Source organism: Anthonomus grandis, chromosome 7 (assembly GCF_022605725.1).
Source record: "Anthonomus grandis grandis chromosome 7, icAntGran1.3, whole genome shotgun sequence".
Taxonomy (NCBI): Eukaryota; Metazoa; Arthropoda; class Insecta; order Coleoptera; family Curculionidae; genus Anthonomus; species Anthonomus grandis.
This window is the reverse complement of record NC_065552.1, coordinates 33,071,241-33,095,120: the sequence shown is the minus strand read 5'-3', so window position 1 is coordinate 33,095,120 and position 23,880 is coordinate 33,071,241. Positions and strand designations below refer to the sequence as shown.

The 23,880-nt window shown below is 34.9% G+C and overlaps 1 protein-coding gene across 2 annotated transcripts in view; it reads right to left on the bottom strand.

Moving 5' to 3' along the window:
* LOC126738807 (polycomb group protein Psc-like) overlaps positions 1-23,880 on the bottom strand; it is a 274,309-nt gene that overhangs the window by 199,312 nt on the left and 51,117 nt on the right. For both annotated transcript variants that reach the window (XM_050444249.1, XM_050444248.1), the window contains 2 exons: positions 12,280-12,433; positions 6,597-6,687 (listed from right to left, as the gene is read on the bottom strand). In XM_050444249.1, coding sequence (XP_050300206.1) covers positions 6,597-6,687; positions 12,280-12,412 — 224 coding nt within the window. In that variant the 5' untranslated portion in view covers positions 12,413-12,433. The remainder of the gene's footprint in view (positions 1-6,596; positions 6,688-12,279; positions 12,434-23,880) is intronic.

Genomic DNA, 23,880 nt, shown 5'->3' with positions numbered 1-23,880 from the left:
GTCTGGGACTATTTGAACAATATTCATAGCATGTAATAAAATAGTTAATTACCAACTTGCAACAAACAAATCTAAATTGGGAAAATTTTTCAAGCAATCATATCTACCTAGTGTAACGACAATTCTAGTTGATCTTTGTCTTAAATGGTTATTAGAGCCTGTATATGAAAAGATTTATATTATAGTCATATTTACAATGACTTTGGATTTTAACCATAATAACCAACAAACAGAATCACCAGAAAAACGCTCCAATCCATGCTCATTGGTTCTGGTCATGTGAATACGTGTCAGACATTGGGTCTGAATTATACGTTAACTTAGTCTGGACCTTCTTTCGTATAACTGCTTGAAAAGGACCAGTTTGGGGACTATATGTTCTTTTTGAACTTGGAGGACCAGGAGGTTACCTCAATTATAGATCGCTATGATCCCAAAAAGGTACTGGGGAAATTTTGCAAACAATTGATATCCAAATATTAAAAAAAAAATGATCTGCTGCAATTGATTTAAGAGACAGCAGTGGTAATGTTCGACTTAAATCCTGGAAGAAAGCATTTGGCACAGTTAATCATGGAATTTTACTAAATAAGTTGATAATTCGTGTGATTTATCGTATGTGTATTTCTGTTGCTTATTATTAAATCTGTTGTGCCATATAGGGGTCAATCTTAGATGGCAAAATAGGGTTGCAAACTGATTGCAATGATTTCATTCTAATAGAATAATTGGTCTCATTTGGAAGCTATTTAATAACTATTGATCTTAGCGACACGTGGTTTAGAACAATCCAGAATAGGACTCCACGCTTCTGGACTTCTGCCTATGAGGTTATCTGAAGCCATAGGTTTATGTCAATAAGCCTACAACCATTCAAGTATTGAATATATTGAATATATAATTGTAGCCGAAATTAGACGCTGTATCAACGAAATACCACCACACATATACGTTATTGAAAATTTCGTCAAAAGGGTACCCATATGCCAGCAAAGCCTTGTTGGACATTTACAAGATATCTTGTTTCCTAGATTTAATTCCCAAATCAATAAATATTTTAATGGTTTGCTACAGAAAATCATGGTTTATCGAACACTGAAATCTTGCTTATTGAAACATCCTTGTATTCATACCCATGACCATAGTATTTATCCACAGTAAAATTTAAACAACTTACGAAGCTCCCCGAAAAAATTGCATTTGTATATTTATTATAATTCATTTTCAAATAAGAGACGACGAAAACGACGAAAGTGGGAAAGATCAGCATGTATCTCTGTTTTTTTTTCTAAATATAAATACACTTTCTTTTTTCCATGTATTTAAATCGAACCCTAACCTCTATAAAACATAAAAATTAACTTAAAACACAAAATCCGGCAACACAGTAAATATCTACGTCACGCCGAGTATATGCATTGTCGTTACTTCGTCCTCGCGATTATGTAAATATGTTTTGAGCTTAATGCGGAGCCCGAGTCTCTTAATTGTCAAAGAACAGAGTTCTGTGATGTTTTTTATTACTCTTAATTTAAATGGGTCGGTTGGTTCGTGTTTCTTTTTTTTTATGCGAGGTGTTTGTTTGAAAAACTAAGCGTCACAATTCGTTTTACTTCAAAAAAAGGCTCAAAAATGTTGGCTATAATTATTATATAGAAATCCAATGCCTATTATAAGCCAATACTAAACGCGTTTCTGAATAAATAACAACATCATTAATTTATCCTTAGTTTACTAAAACTGGACGTGACTTTATCCTTTATAAGCCAAACTGGACAGGCCCCTTTTTTCATCAGCCCAAGGCAAAACCAATACATTTATATTCCCCATCTTCATGACTGGGATCAACCCTTTCCCTTCCCGTTATCCGTCTATCCCGCAACAACGGCATCATGGCAGCCCCAAAATCTCAAGGGAGTAATTTAGCGTGCGTCTAATGCCTGTTTGCAGATGCGAAATGGATTGATCCGATTTAATTTTTGATTCGAAATGCTCTCGTTGTTGTTTTTTTGAATAATTTATTTCGTTGGCACGCGGTCGAAACGCTAAGTCGAACGTTAATCCGGTTTCGAGTGGATTTAGTAGCACTCCGGCTAATTGAGGTAAATTATTATAATTGGAGTTTGATCCGGTTATGGAGGAGAGGCGGTGATTATATTACGGAATGGGTGTTCACACGTTTTGAGGTAGATTTTTGTAATGATAATTGTAAACACCGAGAAGGATGATTTCTTGAAGATTCGCGGGAATCTTCCGGAACAGTGTGCTGCCGAGTATATAAGGAGCCGCATCGCCGATAGTCAGTTCAATGAAGCAAAATTCGGAATATTGGCGCAAGATTTATTACATTAATCGTGTTTTCGTAGTGAAGTGTGCTAATAAATTAGTTGACTATTTTCATTCATTTTAATTCACACCTAACGAAAGAGAAATCAACAGTTTTAAATGAAGAAAACCTATTGGCAATCACCATGTCGGTTGTAGAAACACCGGAAATTAGTTTAAGACAAATAAATAAGAACTTAAAAAGAAATATCAAAATCGTCCGGATGAAAATGTCTCCAGAAAAACAAATATCATCCCTATCATGATTTTTTTCAGCAGGTTACATCAAGAACTTGCCGAAAATTATTTTGAGAAAAAAATTACTTTTGGTCAATGGGCATAAAGTCAAGTAGCAGAAAACGAGAATTTTCTTAAATTTGTGTTTTTCATTGATAAATGTACGATCCACGGAAATGTGAATCGACATAACATTCATTTTTATGACACAGAAAATTCCCATCGATTTTTGTGGTGGATCAATATGGTTGATCAATGTTTGGGGTGGAATAAAACATGATTTTGGCATTGGTTATACACTATTTTGAAAATCGCGTAATAGAAGTTCTTCTAGGTTTCTTAAGAGAGGACTTTCCACGCTTGACCCAAGATCTTGTTGTTGAAGTTGGATGGTGCAATATTTTCACTTCAGTACAAATATCAGGGAACGCACTAATTTGGTAACAGATGGATTGAAATCCATAAAACTTTCGTATACATATTTATTAAACTCTATACTAAATAGGTCGCACTGGATGGCCTCCTAGGTCACCGGATTTGACGCTTGATTTTCTTCTTTTGACTGGATTTCTTCTTGTGGGGAATTGTTAAAACCGAAGTTTACCGTATTGCACCCAGCTAGGGAAGATATGATGGAGCGCATACAAGAGTCTTTTAGACGTATTACGCCTACTACAGTTCGTGCAGCTAGAAGGTCTTTCGCACGTAAAGGTGAAAAGAAGTCCATACATTTGTCTTACACTAATTTTCGAATTTTCTACAACTGACTTGGTGAATGCCAATTTGATTTCTTTATTTAAAACTGTTTTTGTTCTGGTTTGTGCTCTACGCCTCCAGTAGGCTCTAATCATTCTCAAGTAAAAATAAACATTGTAATGCCTATCAAAAAATGAATCATTATTCCTCTAAGAACAAATGTTAAGAAAATTTTTAGAGATAAGGGCAAACTTTTTGGTATTAAATTGAAGATAAAAGAATGCTCTATCAAAACGCGTTACTAGATACAGGGTCTTCCATTTAAAAAAATAGCGCAAAATTGAAGATATGAAAATTAAATTTTGGAATTTTGAAAGATAAAATGAACTTGAATGAAACGAAAATTAAACCAAGGACCCTACACAAGTAGTACATTGATTTTCATGACAACTCCTTAAAACTGTTAATAACTAGGTAACGTTTTTTGGGCAAAACAGTTTTAGGGTTAAAGAGAGAGTCAAATGAAAGTCCCATTTCGGAAAACAAAGGTAGCTCCGTTAAAAAAAATAATTCAAATTATGTACCACGCTTTTTTGGGATACCCTGTATGAATCTAACTAATTTTAAGAAGTCTCCCCTCTAACTCAATTAATATTCCTCCTATTAAAGGGTTTTTCCCTTTCAACATTTAGCTGCAAGCCACTGCCCTAAATGGTACACCGCACGACGTCTCGAAAGTTAGCGGGAATCTTCCGGAACAGGGTTTTGCCGAGTATATAAGGAGCCGCATCGCCGATACTAGTCACTTGTCAGTTCAGAAAAGCAGAGTCCGGAATATTGGCGCGAGATTTAAATAGTTGTAAATAAATTTCGCTAGTAGTCGTGAGTGTAAATTAGTTGACTATTTTCGATTGCTTTAATTTACACCTAACGAACGGAAACTCTGAGGAGACTGCTTTGAGGATGAGTTAGATGAATATGATTTTCTTTGTAATTAAGATGAACCCGATCACGAAGGTGAATGAGCCGAAGGTTTTAAAGAGTTCTTGGACTCTTTTGAATGAGGAGTTTTTGATAAAAGTCTGGAAGTTCGCGTGTTCTTTTGGAGAATTAGGAAACAGGTTTTGGATGATTTTGGGGAAGGGGGAAAGAGAGAGGACAAAGGATGAGAAGAGAAAGTTTGAGGAAGATTTGAAGAAGGGGAAAAGTTAGCTCAGATAAAGCTTTTAGGGAGGTAGTTGATATTGAGTCTAATTTTCAAAATGAAGCTGTTGAAGTTTCTTGATGAAACGGTTTTCTTTTCTGGCTTAATTCTTCTTCACTGTATGATATAATGAAAGAATCGGATTTTGCTGTTTAAATTTTCTTTTAGCTTTGATGAATGATAATATTTCAGTTATTCTAAACTTCTGTATTCTGTAACTCTTCTTTATAAGTTAGCCATCCCTTATACGTTTAACAGTGATTCCCCTTGCAGTTCACACAATAAGACAGGAGCTTAGAAATCTGGGTATGTATCTGGTCGACATGATGGACATGTTGAATAGTTTTGACAACGCATAGATGTATGGTCAAATTCCTGGCACTTAAAACAGCGCAATGGACTAGGAATATATAATGTAATTCTTAGAGCGAGTGTATTTTAAAAGAGGGAATAAAAGTGTTACATGGCGTGTCATTGTTTTTCCTTTGATTTATCCAGAATGCTTAAACTATGTTTTGTCCTTTAAAGTTGGATAGGAATTCATCATCTGTGCAGTTCACTAAATCTGTACTAACTACTCCTTTTATAATATTTAGTATTTGGTCATTAGGATGTAAATGTTGTTTTTGGATTGTACTTCGACTTCTATGAGTAAACTGCCTTCTCTTGACTCAATTGTACTTGATACTGTACGAAAGAAGGAATCTAACGATTTATGTATTATAAAAGTTAACTTTTTTTTTGAAGGAATACTTTCCGAAATGATGCCCGCCACGCATGATAATATACAGGGTGTTCGAAAAATAGACGGAGATGTTTCAATGGGTGATTCCTTGTAAAAAAACATGAGAAAAAGTTTCTATAAACATGGGTCCGAAAATGCACACTTTTCAAGATACCTGGTGATATTTTTTTTTTAAATATTAATTTTTTATTAATATTTAACAAAATATTTACTCGATTCTTTTAAAATTTGGCAGTATTACTTGTTGTATTAAGAAGATAATTTAGCCCTCATTAGATTAAAATTATAAGGTCCAGTGGCGTCCCGGGGGACATCTTAGTAAATATTATTGGCAAAAAAATCTATGCCACTGCCTTTTTTTCAACTTAAATATTTGTTGTTTCATTAAGCATTTAAAAATACAACTTTTTTGCCTCTTGTATTTTTTTCATATCTCACTTCGCTTTCGACAAAAAAAAATAAATACCGTTTTGAAGGTGGACCAATTCAATGGCCACCTCGCTCTCCTGACTTAAATCCAATAGATTTTTATTTATGGGGAGATCTTAAAAGTCTGAATCCCATATAAACAATAGAAGAGTTAATAAATAAAATTGTAAATGCTTGCGAAGAAGTGAGAAATAAACTTCGAATTTTAGCTCGAGTGCGTCGTTTAATGATTCGTCGAGTGAGAAGGTGTACAGAAGTGGATGGTGGACATTTCCAAGATTTGTTGTAGTTGTTAAAAATGTCTTTGATTTTTCGTTTTCCAAGGGATTTTTTTACCAAAAATTAATAAACCAATTTTGTCCAGTGGCATGCAAATAAACGGTCCCCCAGGACGCCGCTGGACCTTATAATTTTAATCTAATTAGGGCTAAATTATCTTCTTAGTACAACAAGTAATACTGTTAAATTTCAAAAGAATCGAGTAAATATTTTTTTTTTAATATTAATAAAAAAAATGTATCACCCTGTATCTTGAAAACTGTGCATTTCCAGACCCATGTTTATAGAAGCTTTTTCTCATATTTTTTATAAGGAATCACCCATTGAAATATCTTCGTCTATTTTTCGAACACCCTGTATCTATTGCATTAAACATTCTGTAGAAATCAGTACATATAAGTTGTATAACTTATTTGGAAACTAATATGCAAGTTTCCAAGTAAGAACTAGTACATCATTCAATTTTTTAGTCTTATCAGATATAGTAAATATAATGTATCATATGCATGTTATCCATCTATCTGTTTTATAGGGTTTTTTTCATGGTTCTTACTGTTTTTAATAATTGCGATATCCTTAATGCATAAACTATTCAAACAAATAATATAATAATATGAGGCAAACAATACAGTAATAAATACCGTCACGTCACATAAAATATACATGAAATTATGTACTTACTTTAAGTTGGGCTTGGCTTTGTTTATGATAAGCTCGCATACCGGACAGTAGCTGTTGTCTTGCAGAAACCTTATGATACAGCTTCGGCAAACTAAAATGTAACAATAAATCATAAAAGTTATTGATATTTTATATGGTTTCTTTTTAAGAAAGGTCATATTATACTTAGATAATTGGGAAATATTTATGTAAACACTGAGGCATAATATTCTGCAGTTGGGAAGACACTGAATAGGATTTTTATAAGGATGTAGATGCGGCAAACCATCTTTTTTACATTTATAGAGAGTTGTTATTTTCAGGTCAAAAACGATTTGGAAAATATTTAAAAAGTCGTACAAAGCAATGCGTAACATCGACTTTTATAATCAAAGTTAAAAAATCCAATAACATTTAATCTCGTATTTTTCAAACAATTGAAAACATCGGCCGTCAAAACATGTTAAGTGACATTTAACTCAAAATTATGATTTTTTGTTGTAAAACATGTTAAGTGCCATCTCTTTCCATGGTAACTTCTACAATTTAGTCAGAGATAGCACCGCATTCGAAGTACGGAAATTATGTTAAGGGAGCGCTGCAAGTAAAATGTGCCAAAAGAATATGGCCGCTGTACTTAACAGGTGCTTGTTGTTGTGAGTATAAAAGTGAAAAATGGAATCTAACTATTTAGTAGTGACTCGTATTTAGTAGTGTAGCGGATCAAGACTACGAACCTAGCGAGTCTGTGGAAGAAGCAATAGACGACACATTTGAGGTTAGTTTTAGCACATGTTATTTTGATTGTTTCATGTAAAATATGTTATCTACTGCACTTAACATCTTTTACATGCTTACCTCGAAAGTGTTGTTCTCAATAAGTTTTACGTAAATACTTTTATTTCAGAATATTGCTTTAACTTTCAAGGGAAGAAAACAGCTTTGCCTAGGAGCTGTACAGATAAAATTCAAAAACTGTAGATGTATAAATCATACCGCGGAAAAGGTCGAGTGATTAAAAGAAAACGGCAGAGTTGTGTTTTGAAATAGTACCCGACGCTATTACGTCAAAACTTTTTCAACATTTCTGGGGCTTAGCAAATAACAAAATGCATATCTATTTGGCTGTATTAAGTCCAATCCGATTAAGAGACGAATAAAAAAAGAGATACGCGTCGAACCTGTACGCTATCATACGGAGTAAAGAGACACAATTCCACTTATGAAATTTGCAAACAAGCATTTATATCAATCCATGTAATTGGCCGAGAAAGATGCGAATACCATGTGAAAAAGTGTCATAAACAACATAAAGTTCCTGTTGAATTGTCGAAACAGTGGGCTGCCAAGGCAGTTGTGCATATAGGTCTCCTAATGGATCCATCATGCCCCACCGGGGGTTACCAGAGCCCAACGGCCTTAGAGAAACCGATAAGAGGCTCTCTGGTCTGAAGGACTTAAAGTTACTCGGTACTGAAAGTGTTACCCAAGTATTTGAACCTGGCGCGTGTGAGTGCTGGGCACTCCCCGCCTACATGATCAACGGCTTCATCCTCCCCACAGCACCATCGGCATTCCGGGTTTTCCGCAATATACCGATAGAATGGAGATGGCTTCTTAAGTGCCAGTGACCTGTTAAAAGACCTGTCACTAGCCGAATTTCGCGTCTTTTTAGGCGTAGTAGATTTTTGGTGAGACAGGCAGAGGGCCCACCTATGTGCGTTTTGGCATGTCTCATACCAGGGGACTCAGTCCATCTTCGATGGGTCCACTTGTCCAGCAGACCCTTCATTGACGCGACCGCAACGCATTTGGGGATACCAACTATGGGTTCCGGCCCCATCGGCACATTTGCGGATCCCAGTCTGGCAAGAGAGTCCGCTTCCTCATTACCTCATGACCTGCGTGGCCAGGTATCCAGACGAGCTGGACCCTGCAGCCAACCTGCACCAGTTTTTTCAGGACTTTTATGCACTCTTGTACAAGCTTGGAGCTTACCTTTGCGGCCGTGATAGCCTTAATGGCAGCTCTGCTGTCCGAGCATATTCCTGTTTTGGATCAAAGAGGAAAACATTAACAACACAAAAAAAAAATATAGTAGAAGATTTCAAAGATTTTATTGCGAAAACACGAGAGCCATTACAGCCGCAATAAAAATCTGACAAATTGTACATGAGTCTTGAGTATGGGAAGGAAACGCACGCAAGAAGGAAAAACTCCAATATCTTGTTATAAATTTAGGAGAATATTTACTGAAGAGTATAATATTTTCTTAAAGGGTCCAAAATCAGATACATGAAATGTAATCAAATCAAGATTTCCACATGCAAGAAATCAAGAGCTGCTAAAAGACTTGGAAGGTTCTAAGGATCTGCACCTCAGAAAGGCTGAAGCAGCTAGAAATATTATTTTGTTGAAGAGGCTAACACCATATCAAAAAAAGATCCACGTCATTACATTTGACTTGCAGCAAGCACTGCCGACTCCAAAGTTAACAACCGGGTCATGTTTTTATAAGAAAAAGTTGTGGTGTTACAATTTTAGTATCCGCTGCTGTAATGGGTCAGAAAAGAGTTACTTCTACCTGTGAAATGGGTCTGTAGCAAAAAGGGGTTACTCAGAGGTGAAATCTTATAAGCTGTATCTGGCAACTGTGGCGGACAAAATAAGAACTGGACTATTGTGGCACTGTGGTTACGTCTTTTAGCTCAAAAGAGATTTTCCAAAATCATTCATATCTTTCCAGAACGTACAATGGTGCCTGGTGATCGTGATTATACACGTGTTGAAATGGTAGCAAGAAAACAGCCGGCAGTCTATTCTTACCAGCCATGGGAAAATATTCTAAAAACAGCTCAGAAACAAAGACCTTTTCAAGTTACCGTAATGTCAAACGAAGATTTCTTTTTGTTTTCTGAACTTCGCAAGAACTTTAAGCAGCCTCAGGATGCAGGAGTAAGCTCTGCTGTAAAACTGGAATTCGACTGTGAAGATCCTTTACAGGTTTTACAGCCGAGGTCTTCAATTGTCGAATTTCAAAACCCAAGTAAATCTATTGATTACATTCGTCGAATATACCCGAACAATAGAAGAGCGATATTTAATAACATTGAAGGATATATTTCAATTTTAAGAAATGGTCGCTTTGATACAAAGCCTAAAAGTGATTATGAATGACACGTACGTGTCTTGCATGAAATCTGTTTTAGTAACTAACAGAAAGAATTACAGCTTCAATCAAATCAAACAAATACAAATTAAGGAGTAGGCTATTGGGCTTAGAATAATTCAACAATGTAGATTATGATTCAATGTTGATGTTAGAGATAAATGGTTGAATAGTCTTGATGTAAAAGATCTTGTTGAGCATTTACACAGTCAGGCGTCCTAGTAATGATTTTCCAATAACATTGTTTTTAAACCTTGTTTAAATCTCCATTTTTAAAATGTTTGCCAAGTAGTATAAAAGACATAAAAAACAGACAAACTTCCAGAAAAAATTCTTGAAGTTACCCTATGTGATCATAAAAATTATTTGCAAGTGATGTACAATGAAAGATAAAGTTTCAAAGTCGATAGAAGTATTGAAATGTGATTTAGCGCGTTTTAGTGTTTAGCGGGAATTCTGAATCTCTTTGATCAAAATTGGAAAAGCTTCGGATGAAAGTTTGCCTAGGTTAGAAATAAGTGGTAACTTCAAAAAATAGCACGCATTACCTAAAAGAATAGAGTAAAATATGAATTTACGATTCATTTGTCTATAAAATAAAGAACTATTTCAGCAATTGAATATATCTTCCAAACAAAAACAAGTAGCTATTTCAATAACAAGAGTGCTGAAAACGTTAGAAAGTTGAGTGATCTACATCAAATGATAAAAACAATATAATATGATGATGGTTTCAGATGCTTGTGTATTTCTACAAAGAAAAACGAGACCAATATAGATAGATCGTCAAGTGTACAACATTAGAGCTACGGAATCCGTTGCTCTTTGTTACTCCGATATAGAGCTGACAAGCAACATTTTATTCTGACGAAGAATGCGACTGGGAGTTAAATGTTATTTATAAATATTGCTCAAACAAAATTATTATTGGCTTACTCTTCACCTATCAACTACTGTTGTTCTGTATTAAAGCGTCTTTTGAAATATCCCTATAATCAATATAAGTCCGGCAGAAAGGCGAATCAATTTCTGTGACCTCGAGAAAGTGGTCTCAGATAAATTGCATGAATAACGAAACACAAGCGCATAGTCCAGGCAAACTTCAATGTAGATGGAATAATGATAATTCTCATATAAGATCGTGCTAAAATACGGGATACTCTGGTATCTGAAGGGGTTTTTTCAATAAGAACGCTAGATTTGAATTGCACGCCATGTTTGACAGTCTGACAAATCGAAAGCTGATAGATAGGAGTTAGTAAATATGGTGCATTACACGGTAGAGCAACGCGTTCTGATTGTCAAAAATTATTATCAAAATGGTGAAAGTTTATTTGCCACTATTCGTAAAGTGCGTCCAATGTTTGGTTGACATAATGTTTTTAATTCATCTAAAAATTCAAAAGTACTAATGAAACACACGATACAAGCTCATAGAGGTCATTCACAACAAAACTTCACGAAACTTTAACAGAAAGATCATATAGGACAACATTTGGATACGTCAGCGAATTCTCACTAAACACTGACAGCTGCATGCCTACAAAATCCAACTGACTGAACAACTTCTGCCAACAGACCATGAACAGCGAAGAGAATTCCCCAACTTGAGCAACCTTCTGATTTTGCGAACAAAATCAAATTCCGTAATAAAGCCTCTCTTTACCTCGATGACTTCGTTAACAGGCAAAACCGTCGCATTTGGATCAGAAAGTAATGCATCCATAACCTATCACTGTACGGTATGCATTATAGTCTGGAGGAATATATAATTGGTTCGTTTTTCTTCGAAAACGAAGAAGCTAATATAACGGTGAAGAAACCTTATCGTGCTATGATGACACAGTTTTTTCTGCTTCATTTGGAAGCCACATATCATACCGCCCGTGAAACATTCATGATTTTACACGAGTTTCCTCCTGGTAGTGTCATTTCCCAATTTGGTGACCAGCGTTGGCCTCCATGTTCTTGCGATTTAGCATCTTTAGACTTCTGGATATTGGGTTATCTGATGTCACAGGTTTATACAAATAACCCTGAACCATCGAAGAATTGAAACCGGAAATACGGCGCTGCATCAATGAAGGGTATTTTGTTTAAAAACCATACTTTATTGAGCCCTGAAATCTTGCGCTCTACTGAAACACCCTTTATATAGAGCCATTTATCAAGAGTCAACATATAAACTTATAATTTCTGTATTATGTAAAAAATCCCTTTCATATTAACTGATCTACAGATCGATATGAATGCAAATGAATCCCACTAAAAAATTTTAACTTATAAGTCTGACTAATAAATTACACATTATATAAAAACTCATTCAAGAATGACAATACGTTATCCTAAAACCGACAATATTATCTTCTGTGTATGTACACCTGGGTGTCCTTTAAAGCCCCCCCTTATAGAAAATAAATGTTCAAATCAGATACATTTTTACAAAGAAGATCGCCCCGATATCCCACCTACACAAACGAATACAAAATAATCAAAAGCAAACAACAAGACGACTAGTATGGTAATTTCACTTACACGAATGTAAACATTCCGAGATGGTCGTGGCGTCTACGAGGTATCCCTTGCACAGATAACAGGTTAGGTACTCGTTTATCTCGGTAAGCTTGATCTTTTCCTGCTTATTCGATGCGGGAACAGGAAGCTCCATGATCGAGATAAATGAAACCCACTGAAAGGAAAAAATTATAATTTAAGTAAACTTAATAATTCAATAAAACTAAAAGGTACAGTTTTTTACATGATTTCAAGCTGCGACCTATGGATTTACTTTGCTTACGTATACGCAGGTTTAAAAGCGGCATGGATAACTTCAGGGTTAACTTAACCAGTATCTTTAGTGTCTTTATTATTTGATTTTTTATTCAACGAAAGTAGTTTATAGTTCGTAGAAATCTTTTCGATCTTTGACAAAGTAACAGGCCTTTAGTTTATAAGTTAGAGTACAAAAACAAGTAATTAATACTGAAGTTGCCATGAGAGTATGTTTATGAATCTTGAAACTTCATGATATTCAACGCAATGAACGGCTTTCAACATATATGATTTTAATTCCTTTGTTTTCATTTTGTCAGTGAGTACCTATACGTCGTTTTTAACGTACACGTTTAAATAACAGAGAAAGCCGTTCACAAAACTACGTCAAAAAACGGGTTATCCCAATTACTCCATAGAAATTTTCTAAGTAGCCAGAAGGAACAAGTATTTATCATACATCACTAATATACAGATTGGCGAATGGATCACTATACATATAAAGTTCCTATTAGGCGAGATGTTGCAACGTCGCCGCCGCGACAGTACGTTGGTGTTCTGGTGTTTAAATTTAATTATAAATTTTATTTTAAAATTAAAGACGCCGGTGAGGGCTGTATCTCTTGCGGCAAAATTTAAAAAAAATATTTTTTCTAATGCAGGAATTACTTGTGTAAAACCCGCATAAATTCGTAATGAATTTTTTTTAATTCTGTGTATTGAAAATTAAAGCGTCGTTCTTATTAAAATAAAATATAAAATCTAATAAAACTAAAAATGTAAACATTATAATACACCTAACAAATAATTACTTTAAATAAAAGGCTCAAAAAGACCTTCTTTAGCTAACCAAAAAGTTAGCCTATCGTAAAAGCTGTTTCTTATTTCCAAAACAGGTTGAGGTAAAATGGAATTGGCAGATTCAACAATTTTGTTTCTCAATTCCTCGAAGTTCGTTGGCCTATTATTATAATGTTTATAAATAGTCTCCTTAGGATAACCCCACAAATAAAAGTCATGTGGTGACAAGTCGGGAGATCTTGGAAAAGTATTTGTTGAAAATTATTTTACTCTAACCGCATTATGAGCAGGACAGCCATCTTGTTGAAAATAGACTGATCCCATATCAGGGAGGAATCGACGGCAGGAAGAACTTGGTTTTGTAGCAACGCAAGGTATTTTTCAGCGTTCAAGGTACCATCAATGAAAAAAGGCCCAATAATATGGTCGCCCAAAATACCAGCCCAAACATTTAACTTTTGGGGATAGAATTGTGTTTACCATGCAATGGAAAAGAGGACTCAACGGAAAACAAAATATTTTCTAAGAAGTTTTCATTTTCATTTGCCTTTTCCATCATGGTTTGACAAAATGCCATTCTTTGCCACTGGTCTTCAGGAAACACTTCCTGAGGCGAAAAGATGTCTTAAAATTTGACACGACATTTAAAATAGTCATAGCACAAGAAATCGGTCTATTTTCAAAATTTACTGAGAATAAATCCCTGTATTGTACTGCCGAATTGCCGCAATAAAACCATTTATTCAATTGAATGTTTTCGGAAGGGGTATAAACAGCCATAATTATAAATAGTTAAAAAAAATTAAAATAACGCCTTAAGACTCAACAGTATAGTATGCAATCACACAGCAAAATGAGGTCTGCTGATTGTGCCGTGCCGAAAATAGCAAATCAGACGATCGGATCCGTCGCGCTTCTTATCAACCATGCAGTAAGCGAGAAGCGGTGTTGCCATTTATAATGCCTATATATAGTCTTCTATTCGCCAACCTGTATGTCGAAGCTGTTTATATATTTTTCAAAATGCTTACTAGAAACTGTATTGGAAAAATCTAAATTGACGGGTTGAACTGAACGCAGACAGACTCACCATAATATAAAGGAAGGGGTGGAAAAATCATCGTATTAACTTGCAGTAACAAGGTTAAGTCATAAGTTGGACATTAAGTCAAAAGAATGGTAGCTACAGATAATTCTTCTTCCCTTCCATTAACTACCGTCCGACAAAAATTAAGAGAGATGTCCAGCATATTGCATTTCACTTCTCAGTAAGCAGGGAATCGGGAAAACATAATTCTCTCTTTAGCTAAGGCTCTGCCTCTGAATCTTTGATGTGGGAGGTTGGTTTACCAGTCTTTGTTGAGTCTCATAGCATCATATCTCCTGATTTGCCTGAAGTCTAATATGATAAATAAACGGATAAAAACAAATAAATGCTGACTTGATGTTGGCAAAATAAATATTGTGGAATTTCATTGCATTCTCTTGTTGGTCGGGATATTGATGGCCTTCAGTTGGATCATAGAATGGTATCATGTTTTCAAAAAAATTAATATCGGTTCCCTGGACAATGATCGGTTTCCTTTAGGGGTCAGACCTACCAGTATTTGCTACGACCCTTCAGAAAATTTAATGTATATGCCACAGATAATCAAAGCTTATGCCGACCTTGTATTTAAATCCAAAGTCCACACTAACCTCGTTATTTATTCTGGAAACAGTTTGCATGATACATAAACACAAACACTTCCGGCTTATAGAACGAAACTTGAGAAAAATTTAAATCTAATGACGATTTTATTGTTAGAGAGGCTACATCAAAATATGTATGTGATCTCAATCCATACATTTCAATTGTTCTTGTTTTACCAATTTTTGTTGTCAGATGTTTATAAATATTTTAATTTTCTGAATCTACTATTCAGTTAGATACATTGGTCGCTTTGCTGATTGGAGTTATTAGAAGGGTTCACTCTTCCTTTGATATTACCACTCCTCAATATATATATATATATATATATATATATATATATATATATATATATATATATTGTTGCTTCAATTAAACAAATTATTCCGACCTTGAAAAACGACCTCGAAATCAAAATGACCTCCACAGATACATGCCTCCCTCTATCCTGAATAACTCTGGTATCAAACAAACTTTTTTCTGTATCTCGGTTACTTTATTTAATTACCACTAGATATATATATATATCTAGTGGTATCTACACAACAAGTTGCTCGGTATATATATATATATATATATATATATATATATATCTAGTGGTATCTACACAACAAGTTGCTCGGTAATTAAATAAAGTAACCGAGATACAGAAAAAAGTTTGTTTGATACCAGAGTTATTCAGGATAGAGGGAGGCATGTATCTGTGGAGGTCATTTTGATTTCGAGGTCGTTTTTCAAGGTCGGAATAATTTGTTTAATTGAGGCCCTATTTTTGTAGCGGATTCAAAAAGAGCGAGACATTTTACGTTTAAAATGATATATCAAACTTTGTTATCGTAACCTTGAAAAGGTCAAATTAAAACTGGCCTATAAACTGACCCGATATGACGTCTCCAGATTTTCAACAACGACAAGAGACAACATTCAAGATCGGAGTCATGACGCATGCGCCGAGATTCCAAGAGAAACTTCGTTAAGCAACAGAAGTTACTACGTGTTCACGTCGTTGTTCCTGAATGAATGATATTACTTGAACCTGAAAATGACCTTGATAATTGACCTGAAGGTCAAGATGGTTAATGTTATTAAAACTTTTGAACTTGATCTACCTGCTAAAGTATTTTTTAAATGTTTAAATAAAACAAAAACCATTATAAACAGCTTTGTTTAATTTAAGCTCAAGGTTATAATAAAGATAAACGTAAAATTTCCCGCTCTTTTCGAATCTGGTATAAAAAATAGGGTTTTCCATTAAAAAAAAAATTAAACACGACCTTAAGGTCCAAATGACCTTCACAGATACATATCTGTCCCCCTCTGTCCTGAATAACTTCAAAAATTCACTATTCTTAAATTTGCTGCTGTATAATCATTAGAAAAGTAGTACCCACGAAAATACTAGGAATGTGTGAGAATTTCTTAATAATGAACTCTTTGATCTCATTTAAAGATGATATAGGGTATTTTAAGAATCATGAAATTATAGATAAAATTATGAGAAGAGCCAACAGTGTTTTTCATACATAGAAAATACAAAAACAATAGAAAGACATAAAAGGTTTTTGATTAAACAACATAAAAAATGGAATTTTTTCCTTGATGTGGTGATCTAATCTGAAAAAGAGGGTGAGGAATCTGAGTCCTCGTCCTAAGATTCAAAATGTATTTTTATTATTAGCTCATCCTGGTTTAATGTTTTGGTGCGAAGGATTTTTTTATGCTCGGTCGATTTTGTTCTTAGGTTTTGGAGCAAATTTTGCTTTACTTTGTTACATCGCGTGTCAATTTTTTAAACATTTGCATGCGTTACAACTACTTGAATTTCCGTGTCTTCCTCCAAATATAGCACGAAAACAATTAGGAAGTTTCCAGAAGAATTGTCAGAAATATCATGTGATTTCTACATATTTAATACTCTTTTAATTTTTTTTTTTAATGTTTTGTTACCTACAAAACTGACAAACTTACTCAATTCCTTAAGCGCCAAGCTAAAACCCCGCGTGACGTCACAGTACACAAAACGCAACAAAAATCGCCCCGCAACGGTTAAGAATTGCACAGATTTAAACGGACGCCTGTCTCAAGGTCAAATAAGTTGTGTATTGTGACGTCATCGAACTACCATGGCATCTCAAACTTTGGAGGGCAATCACTTTTTTATTTTTAAAGATAATTTAAAAAATTAAAAACGTATATTTTTTATATTTTTCGAACTACATATATATCAGGAGAAAATTAAAAAATAATAAAAACTTCCTAATTAATACTAAGATTAACCTAATGGCTTATGGGAATCTCCGGCTACTTCGAAATTCGACGCTCACAGTTACTCGTTAAAATTTGGGGATTTTGTCTAAAATTGCGGGATTATCACATTATTGACAATCCATAGATTTGTAATAATGTGTATTGGTTACGACGCATTACATCTAGTATTTAACGTTTCGCTTGCGCAGTTCGCACGTGGTAGCGAAGGCACCCCGTGCGCAGGATCAGCTGTTCTCTATTATTTTGTTTATTTATTTTAATTTTTCAATTGTTATTGCTACATCAAAATTTGTTGTCCATGCCTATAGTAATTCTGAGGACAAAAAAACAGAACTATGCACATTTTCACGGTATTTAGTGATAACTTTGATATATAGTGATTTGTCCGTTATGCCCACTTTCTTCTCTAATGTTTATGCTTATTTCAATTTCTGCAAATGTGATGTAATAGAACAAAAAAATTAGCTGACAGTTTTCTGGCTGAGAATATTCCCTCCTTAGAACACTACTAGTATTACACATTCTTTATCTCTCTTCAGGCTGGGGTCATAAAGCTCGTTTTAAAACTAAATAGGATTTATTGCTTTTTAAGAAATATTTGTCATGTCTGATATCAATCAACTATCAAGGATTAATGTTACAACTTAATGGCTGGCACTTGGAAAACGTCTAAAACATTCATCAACAGATAAGATTCCACTTACTGTTTTGCCCTTTTTCCTTAAGTTTTTCACTGTGGGTGTGAACTTCGTCCCCTGGCAATTTGCCCGTATATGGGGGAAAAGGCCACGATACTCATTTAAGACCGACAACGGAACGCTATGAATACGGGCCCATAATTCCGTTCTTACATGGTATAAGGTATTTAATTAGTTGATTCTTTATTGTTATTTACGGCGATTGTTTCTTTTCCTCTGGGTGTCGATTGTGGCACAAGACGCGCAATTATTTCAAGAACATTCGCAGGGAAACATTAAAACAATACTAAATAAATCCAGGTTGCTTTTTGTTTTAATATAAAGTACGCACATTATTAAATTGGAAGACAATTAAGTCAATTAATATTATAATAGGAAACGAACATTTATCAAAAATTGAATGAATTAGGCAAATCGCTACTCAAAGGCCCCAAGTTTAGTTCTACAACTATTCTATACAGTTGCTGTACAAATTAACTTTTATACCTCAGAAATCGACTTTACAAGAAATAGAACAGTTACCTCAACCACAACCAACCCACCTTTTTATATTAAAGATATAAAAAAAAGTGTAAAATTCATAATAAAAAACTATAATTAACAGATTGACCTACTAATTTGTAATACCCTGTATCTTCTCGACCAAGTCTACATATTATATATATTAACCACATGACCATATGCCCATTATGTACCTTCCTCCCCGTATTATTAATTTATCTATATATCTCGAAACCCCTATGTACATCCTTCTTTCATAATGTCAGGTAAACTGTTTCTTGTATCTAAAGGTGAATTCACATGCGGTTTTAAAGAAATTGCGTGGTGTTAGAAAAGTAAAAAATCTTTCAGACAAATGTATGGTGATGTTAATTATTGTATTATGGTTACTCTGAGTATCTCAAAAGTATCGTCGTATTATAGAACGAAATGCTTAAATATATCCGCATGATTTATGAAAGTAATACTCAAAAAGGGATGTATTTATTTAAAGTCATAACATGGTGAAAATTAATAGCCTGCATATTTCGATAGTGAGTGAGGTGGAGGTGGAACAAAGTCAAGGAAGAATAAAGACCATTTGGCAAAAAAAATAAATTTTCTTAAATATTCCTAAATAACCACTTATTAGGCATCTATCTATAGCTAATTCCTTCTGTAGGCAAGAGGCTTTTCTTTAAAACTAATCTCACAGTTAATTCTTAAAATTGTTCCTGAATTTCACACAAAAATATATTATTTGACTTTACAACAACAAACATCAGCAATTTTGAATAAAAACTTTACTGAAAAAAAGACATGGATTTAGAAAACGAAATAGGAAGACATCCCCTTCCTTAAAATAGGCATGCCTTTGTTCCGACGAACCCTAACATTTTGCAAAGAAATTGGTCATTGTCTTCTTTATCGCTAAGCCACCCCACGAGGAAGAAAAAAAAACATGCTTGCATTGTATACAGATACAATGCCTGAGATCCTGAGAGGGCGATGCAAGCACCACTGCACTTAAACCCATTGTGCATCTCCGTTACAGGAGTAGGGTACTTTTCCCTTAACTCGATATCCAGCCCAGCGAATCAACGAGCACCACAATGTCGCCAAGAGACACTTTGGTCTACTTGAGTGATGTGGCAATGGTGGAATACGCCTAAAAAGCTGATAGGTACTGAGGAGACCAATTAATTGCAAAGTATATGCTCCGTTATCTCGTCTTCATATTTGCATGCCCTGCAGAGTGCTGAAGTTCATTTTAAAAATGTTGCTATTTAATTGACAGTAACCAGTTAAGATACCTTATATAAGACATACTATCCATTTCGTCAGAGACAATTTGCGGAATGCTTCCACGTTTTCCGGTAGCTGAGAAGCTCCTTGGACAAATTGCAGCCTTTAGTATCATCTCACCGCTTTTTTAAAAGCGTGTGAGACTCTGATTTCATTAGCTCTTTCATATTTCCCATGGCCAGACCCACGAAGGGCTCCATCCATTGGGTAAAGAGCAACTGCCAGGGATTCAGAGGTCCAACTTCCCTTGATCCAGCTGACTTGTTTTATCTAGATCTTTAGTAGTGATAATTAGACCACACACTAATTCCTAGACATGAAACGTGGTAACTGCCTGCTTGCAGTCTTTGGATAATCATCGTTTTATCAGTAGCGTTGCTTCCAATTATTTATTCTGCCGCCAGGGTTAGGCCATATATTTCGCTTCAAAAGATACTTGGCCTCGTACGTAATGCTAACATTGTGTTCAGTGGAAGGTTTTTGGAGTATACGCTGCAGCCCGAACCTATTTTAGTTTTGAAACCGTCCGAATAGATATTAGTAATAGGCTATCTGATTGGTTCCAATGCACTTTATGTTGATTGTGTATGGTTTGCTAAAAGCAGATATTGGTGAGGCAAGGTCAACTCGAACCTCCAGTAAAGGAAACAAGTTTCTTGCTTTTTGCCAGAGCATGCCTTTTCTCGCACTCATGTCCATTCAAGTAGAGCGGAAGCGCATCATTCTGAGTAGAGCCACCTCCTGGTCATATATGTCCAGAGGCGTCAGACACAGAATGACTTCCAAAACTTAGATCAATGTGGTTCTCATTGCTCCCGTGGTGTTGGGGCAAGTCATTCTTTGAACAAGTAGTGTAGTTTTCGACGAACTGTAACCTGATCCACTTTGTGGCCCCAGACAATAGCATCGTACGTTAGCATAGGTCTTATAGTATCCACATGCGGAGAATTCCCAAATCTTGCCATTTATGCGCCTACACTGCTCGTAAGATAAATATGCTTTCTTTTGCTTTGTAATGTAAAGCTGCGTCCTCACTGAGTCGACACTGTTGAACGACAAAGGACAAAATTACGTTCGTCCACACCAGATTTGACAGAAATGTTTGTCAACATAAACAGGTCTGATAAAGATGATGTTGACCTGGTCTTCGGCTCAGTTCACCAATATGTCTCGCTGGTGTACAAAGATTCGTTTTCAAACCTAAAAACATAGCTAGTTCTCAAAGTATACGTACCTCTGAATCCAACATCTTTCTGGGCTTATTTTTGCCTTGTAAGAATTTCATACTTTCAAAATCAAACCATTGACTTTCATACAAATTCTTCGTACCAGAGCCAGATTTCTTGCTCTCCTTTTTTTTAATTCTCTTGAAAATTGAATCTGAAGATTTCTAATTTTTTGCTCTACCGCTTGCTTCTAGACTTGACATTCTTTAGCAATTTTCATAAGGGCATCGTGCCTCAAGTTTCTGTTCTCATAGCTTCCAGTTTTAGAATTCCATAGATTTCTTTTTAGTTTGTATGCCTCAGCAGCTATGACTTTATTTTGTTTCCATTCCATTACTCCAACGGAAAATACGGCTACGAGCTACAATGTCAACAAGGCAAAACGTCACTGAGCCCTACAGTTTCAGTTTGTCAAATGTCGAACGTCAAAAAACACGTCCACACACTAAATTCGACCGACTGCTCTTTCGTGTTTACCGACAATCAATGGAAAACCAGTCGACATGTCGATCGATTAATTTTGTCGATTGCCACGTAGTCGAAAACCAAGTCGAAAACGACGATCGACAGTGTCGACTCAGTGGGGATGCAGCTTTAGAGTTTCAACTCAGTTTGCTATTGAGTGTCACACCTAAGTACTTTAATTCTGACTTATCAAGTTGCCTAATAGTTTGAATGCTAGAAGGAATCTTATTTTCCTCTTTTTGGTTAATAGCAATATGCCACACTTCTTGGAGTTAATACATAGGGAATGTTTTGCACACCATTTGAACTGCCTGAATACGCTCGAAAAGCAATTGTTCAAAATTACCCGTTTGCAAAATAAGTAAGTCATCTACATAAGCTGTTGTGTGGAGGTAGTGATTATTCAGGCGGATGATAGCACCCTTGATTTTGACGTCGTGCACATGTTAATCCACCGGATCATCGTGTCTGGAGTGTTTCTGGTTTTTATCGACTGGACTATTTTCTAGAAGATTTTATTTTGTCAAACACTTTTTCGATATCAATAAATACACACACGGTCGACTTTTTGTGGTCCACTCGCCTTATCACTAAGTGTGTTGATCTCCCTAAGGTGAACAAAGGGATGATACGCTAATAGGGCGACAATAAATATATTTACCTGTCTCTAAAGACACCAAAAACTTGTGTATTTCCTTATTTAGATTCTCCAAATCTATCAATTTATCTGCCGATTATTAAAACTTCATATTCATTATGGAAACCTGGAGTAAAGCTGCTGTATTCAGTATTAAATAAACATGATACCCAACAGCGGTAAGGAATCCTGAAGTAATCCTCTATTAGTCAGTATTGAATATTGAATAAACATGACCCAATATTATTTTTAGAATAGCTACTTCTCTTAAAGATTTTCACAAATCCTTTGTTCGACTTTCTTTAGGGTATAAATAATATAATACCGCTCTACCTGCAGAGCTAAAAACCATAAATGGCATTAAGTGAAAAAAATATATTGCAAAGTTGGTAAGAGTTTTTACTAGGATCCGTTTTATCACAGACTTTATTGTGATATATAAGAGGGTGTTACAGTTTGTTAATTGATCGTAGCATTAGAGTAGCCATAAAAGCTAGATTAACCCATAATGGTTATTGGTTGGATGATTAATTTAATGAGCCTTAAAGCTTTTATTATCACAATATTAAATACAATTAAGGCGTGTGTAAGAGTTCATAGGTGACATGAGGACACTTCTTTGCTTGATCTTGTAATTAGTTATTCATTTGCTCTATAAATTTTGCCTAAATAGATGGTGTCATGGACTAAAAAGGTTCCTTTAGTATACATTGATTGATTTTTTGAGTTTCGGTTTTTTCCTCGCCTTGAGAAGTTATAGATATATAATTCATGTGATTCTTACTGCAAATAAGAAATTACATTTTATTTTTTAAAAAAATCTGAAAATACTTTTTGTAATTTAAAATGATCCTAAACCCATATTTAAATCAAAAATTGAATTGATGCATTACATTTTCAAGGTGCTCATGTAACAAAAATCACTGAACAAATAAGATTGGAAAATCCAAATAAAATTCGTTAACGGATAGAATCCAAATATAGCAGTATTGACGGTATACGTACACCATTTGTTGCACAAACTGTTCCCCTGTTTGCCTTTCTTATTGGAAATAGGGTCAGTAAATCATTGTATCGATTTTAAATCCTTTTATCACGGTACGGGAATTTTCCCTTCTATTTTACCTGATGACAGCCAGATTTTTACTACCTGATATTGGATGGCACGCGACCAATTTATAGATATACAGAGTGTTGAATCTCTATTTATTTAACAGATATAAGGTTGGTTAAAACAATAAAACTACATGTTTCACTTTCTTAAGAATTAACAATTATTTCAGACAAATGCCTTTTTGAAGTTTAGGAATACCGCAATTCACCTCTACCTTTTAACAAAATTCTTGCTTATGATATTTTGTTTTTGAATTAAACTAATTAAAAATTATACCACCTTTATTTATTTCTTTCTCTGTTTTCGGACTTGAGGAGTATCCCTTTCCTCCTTATATTTATTATTATAATCATGAAGCCATCAGCTTGAAATATGCACACCCCGGATACAACGGAACACGATCCTGGTTCATTAGATAATAAACAGTATTGCAGCCATCATGTATTTGATTCCAATCTATTGTGACTGAAACCATCAATCATTCGTAATCAACCTCGTATATTAAAACCTAATTTTCTGACAACTGCTTCTTATATAAATATTAATAACTCCCTCGTATAACCAATCGTAAAGCGAATCGCGAGCCCATCGGAATACCAGTATTTTACCTATTGTCCTTTTGGGGTCGTATTTCATTCTTGTCGATAAAGGATAACGTTTTATGTATCCTATCCTATCAC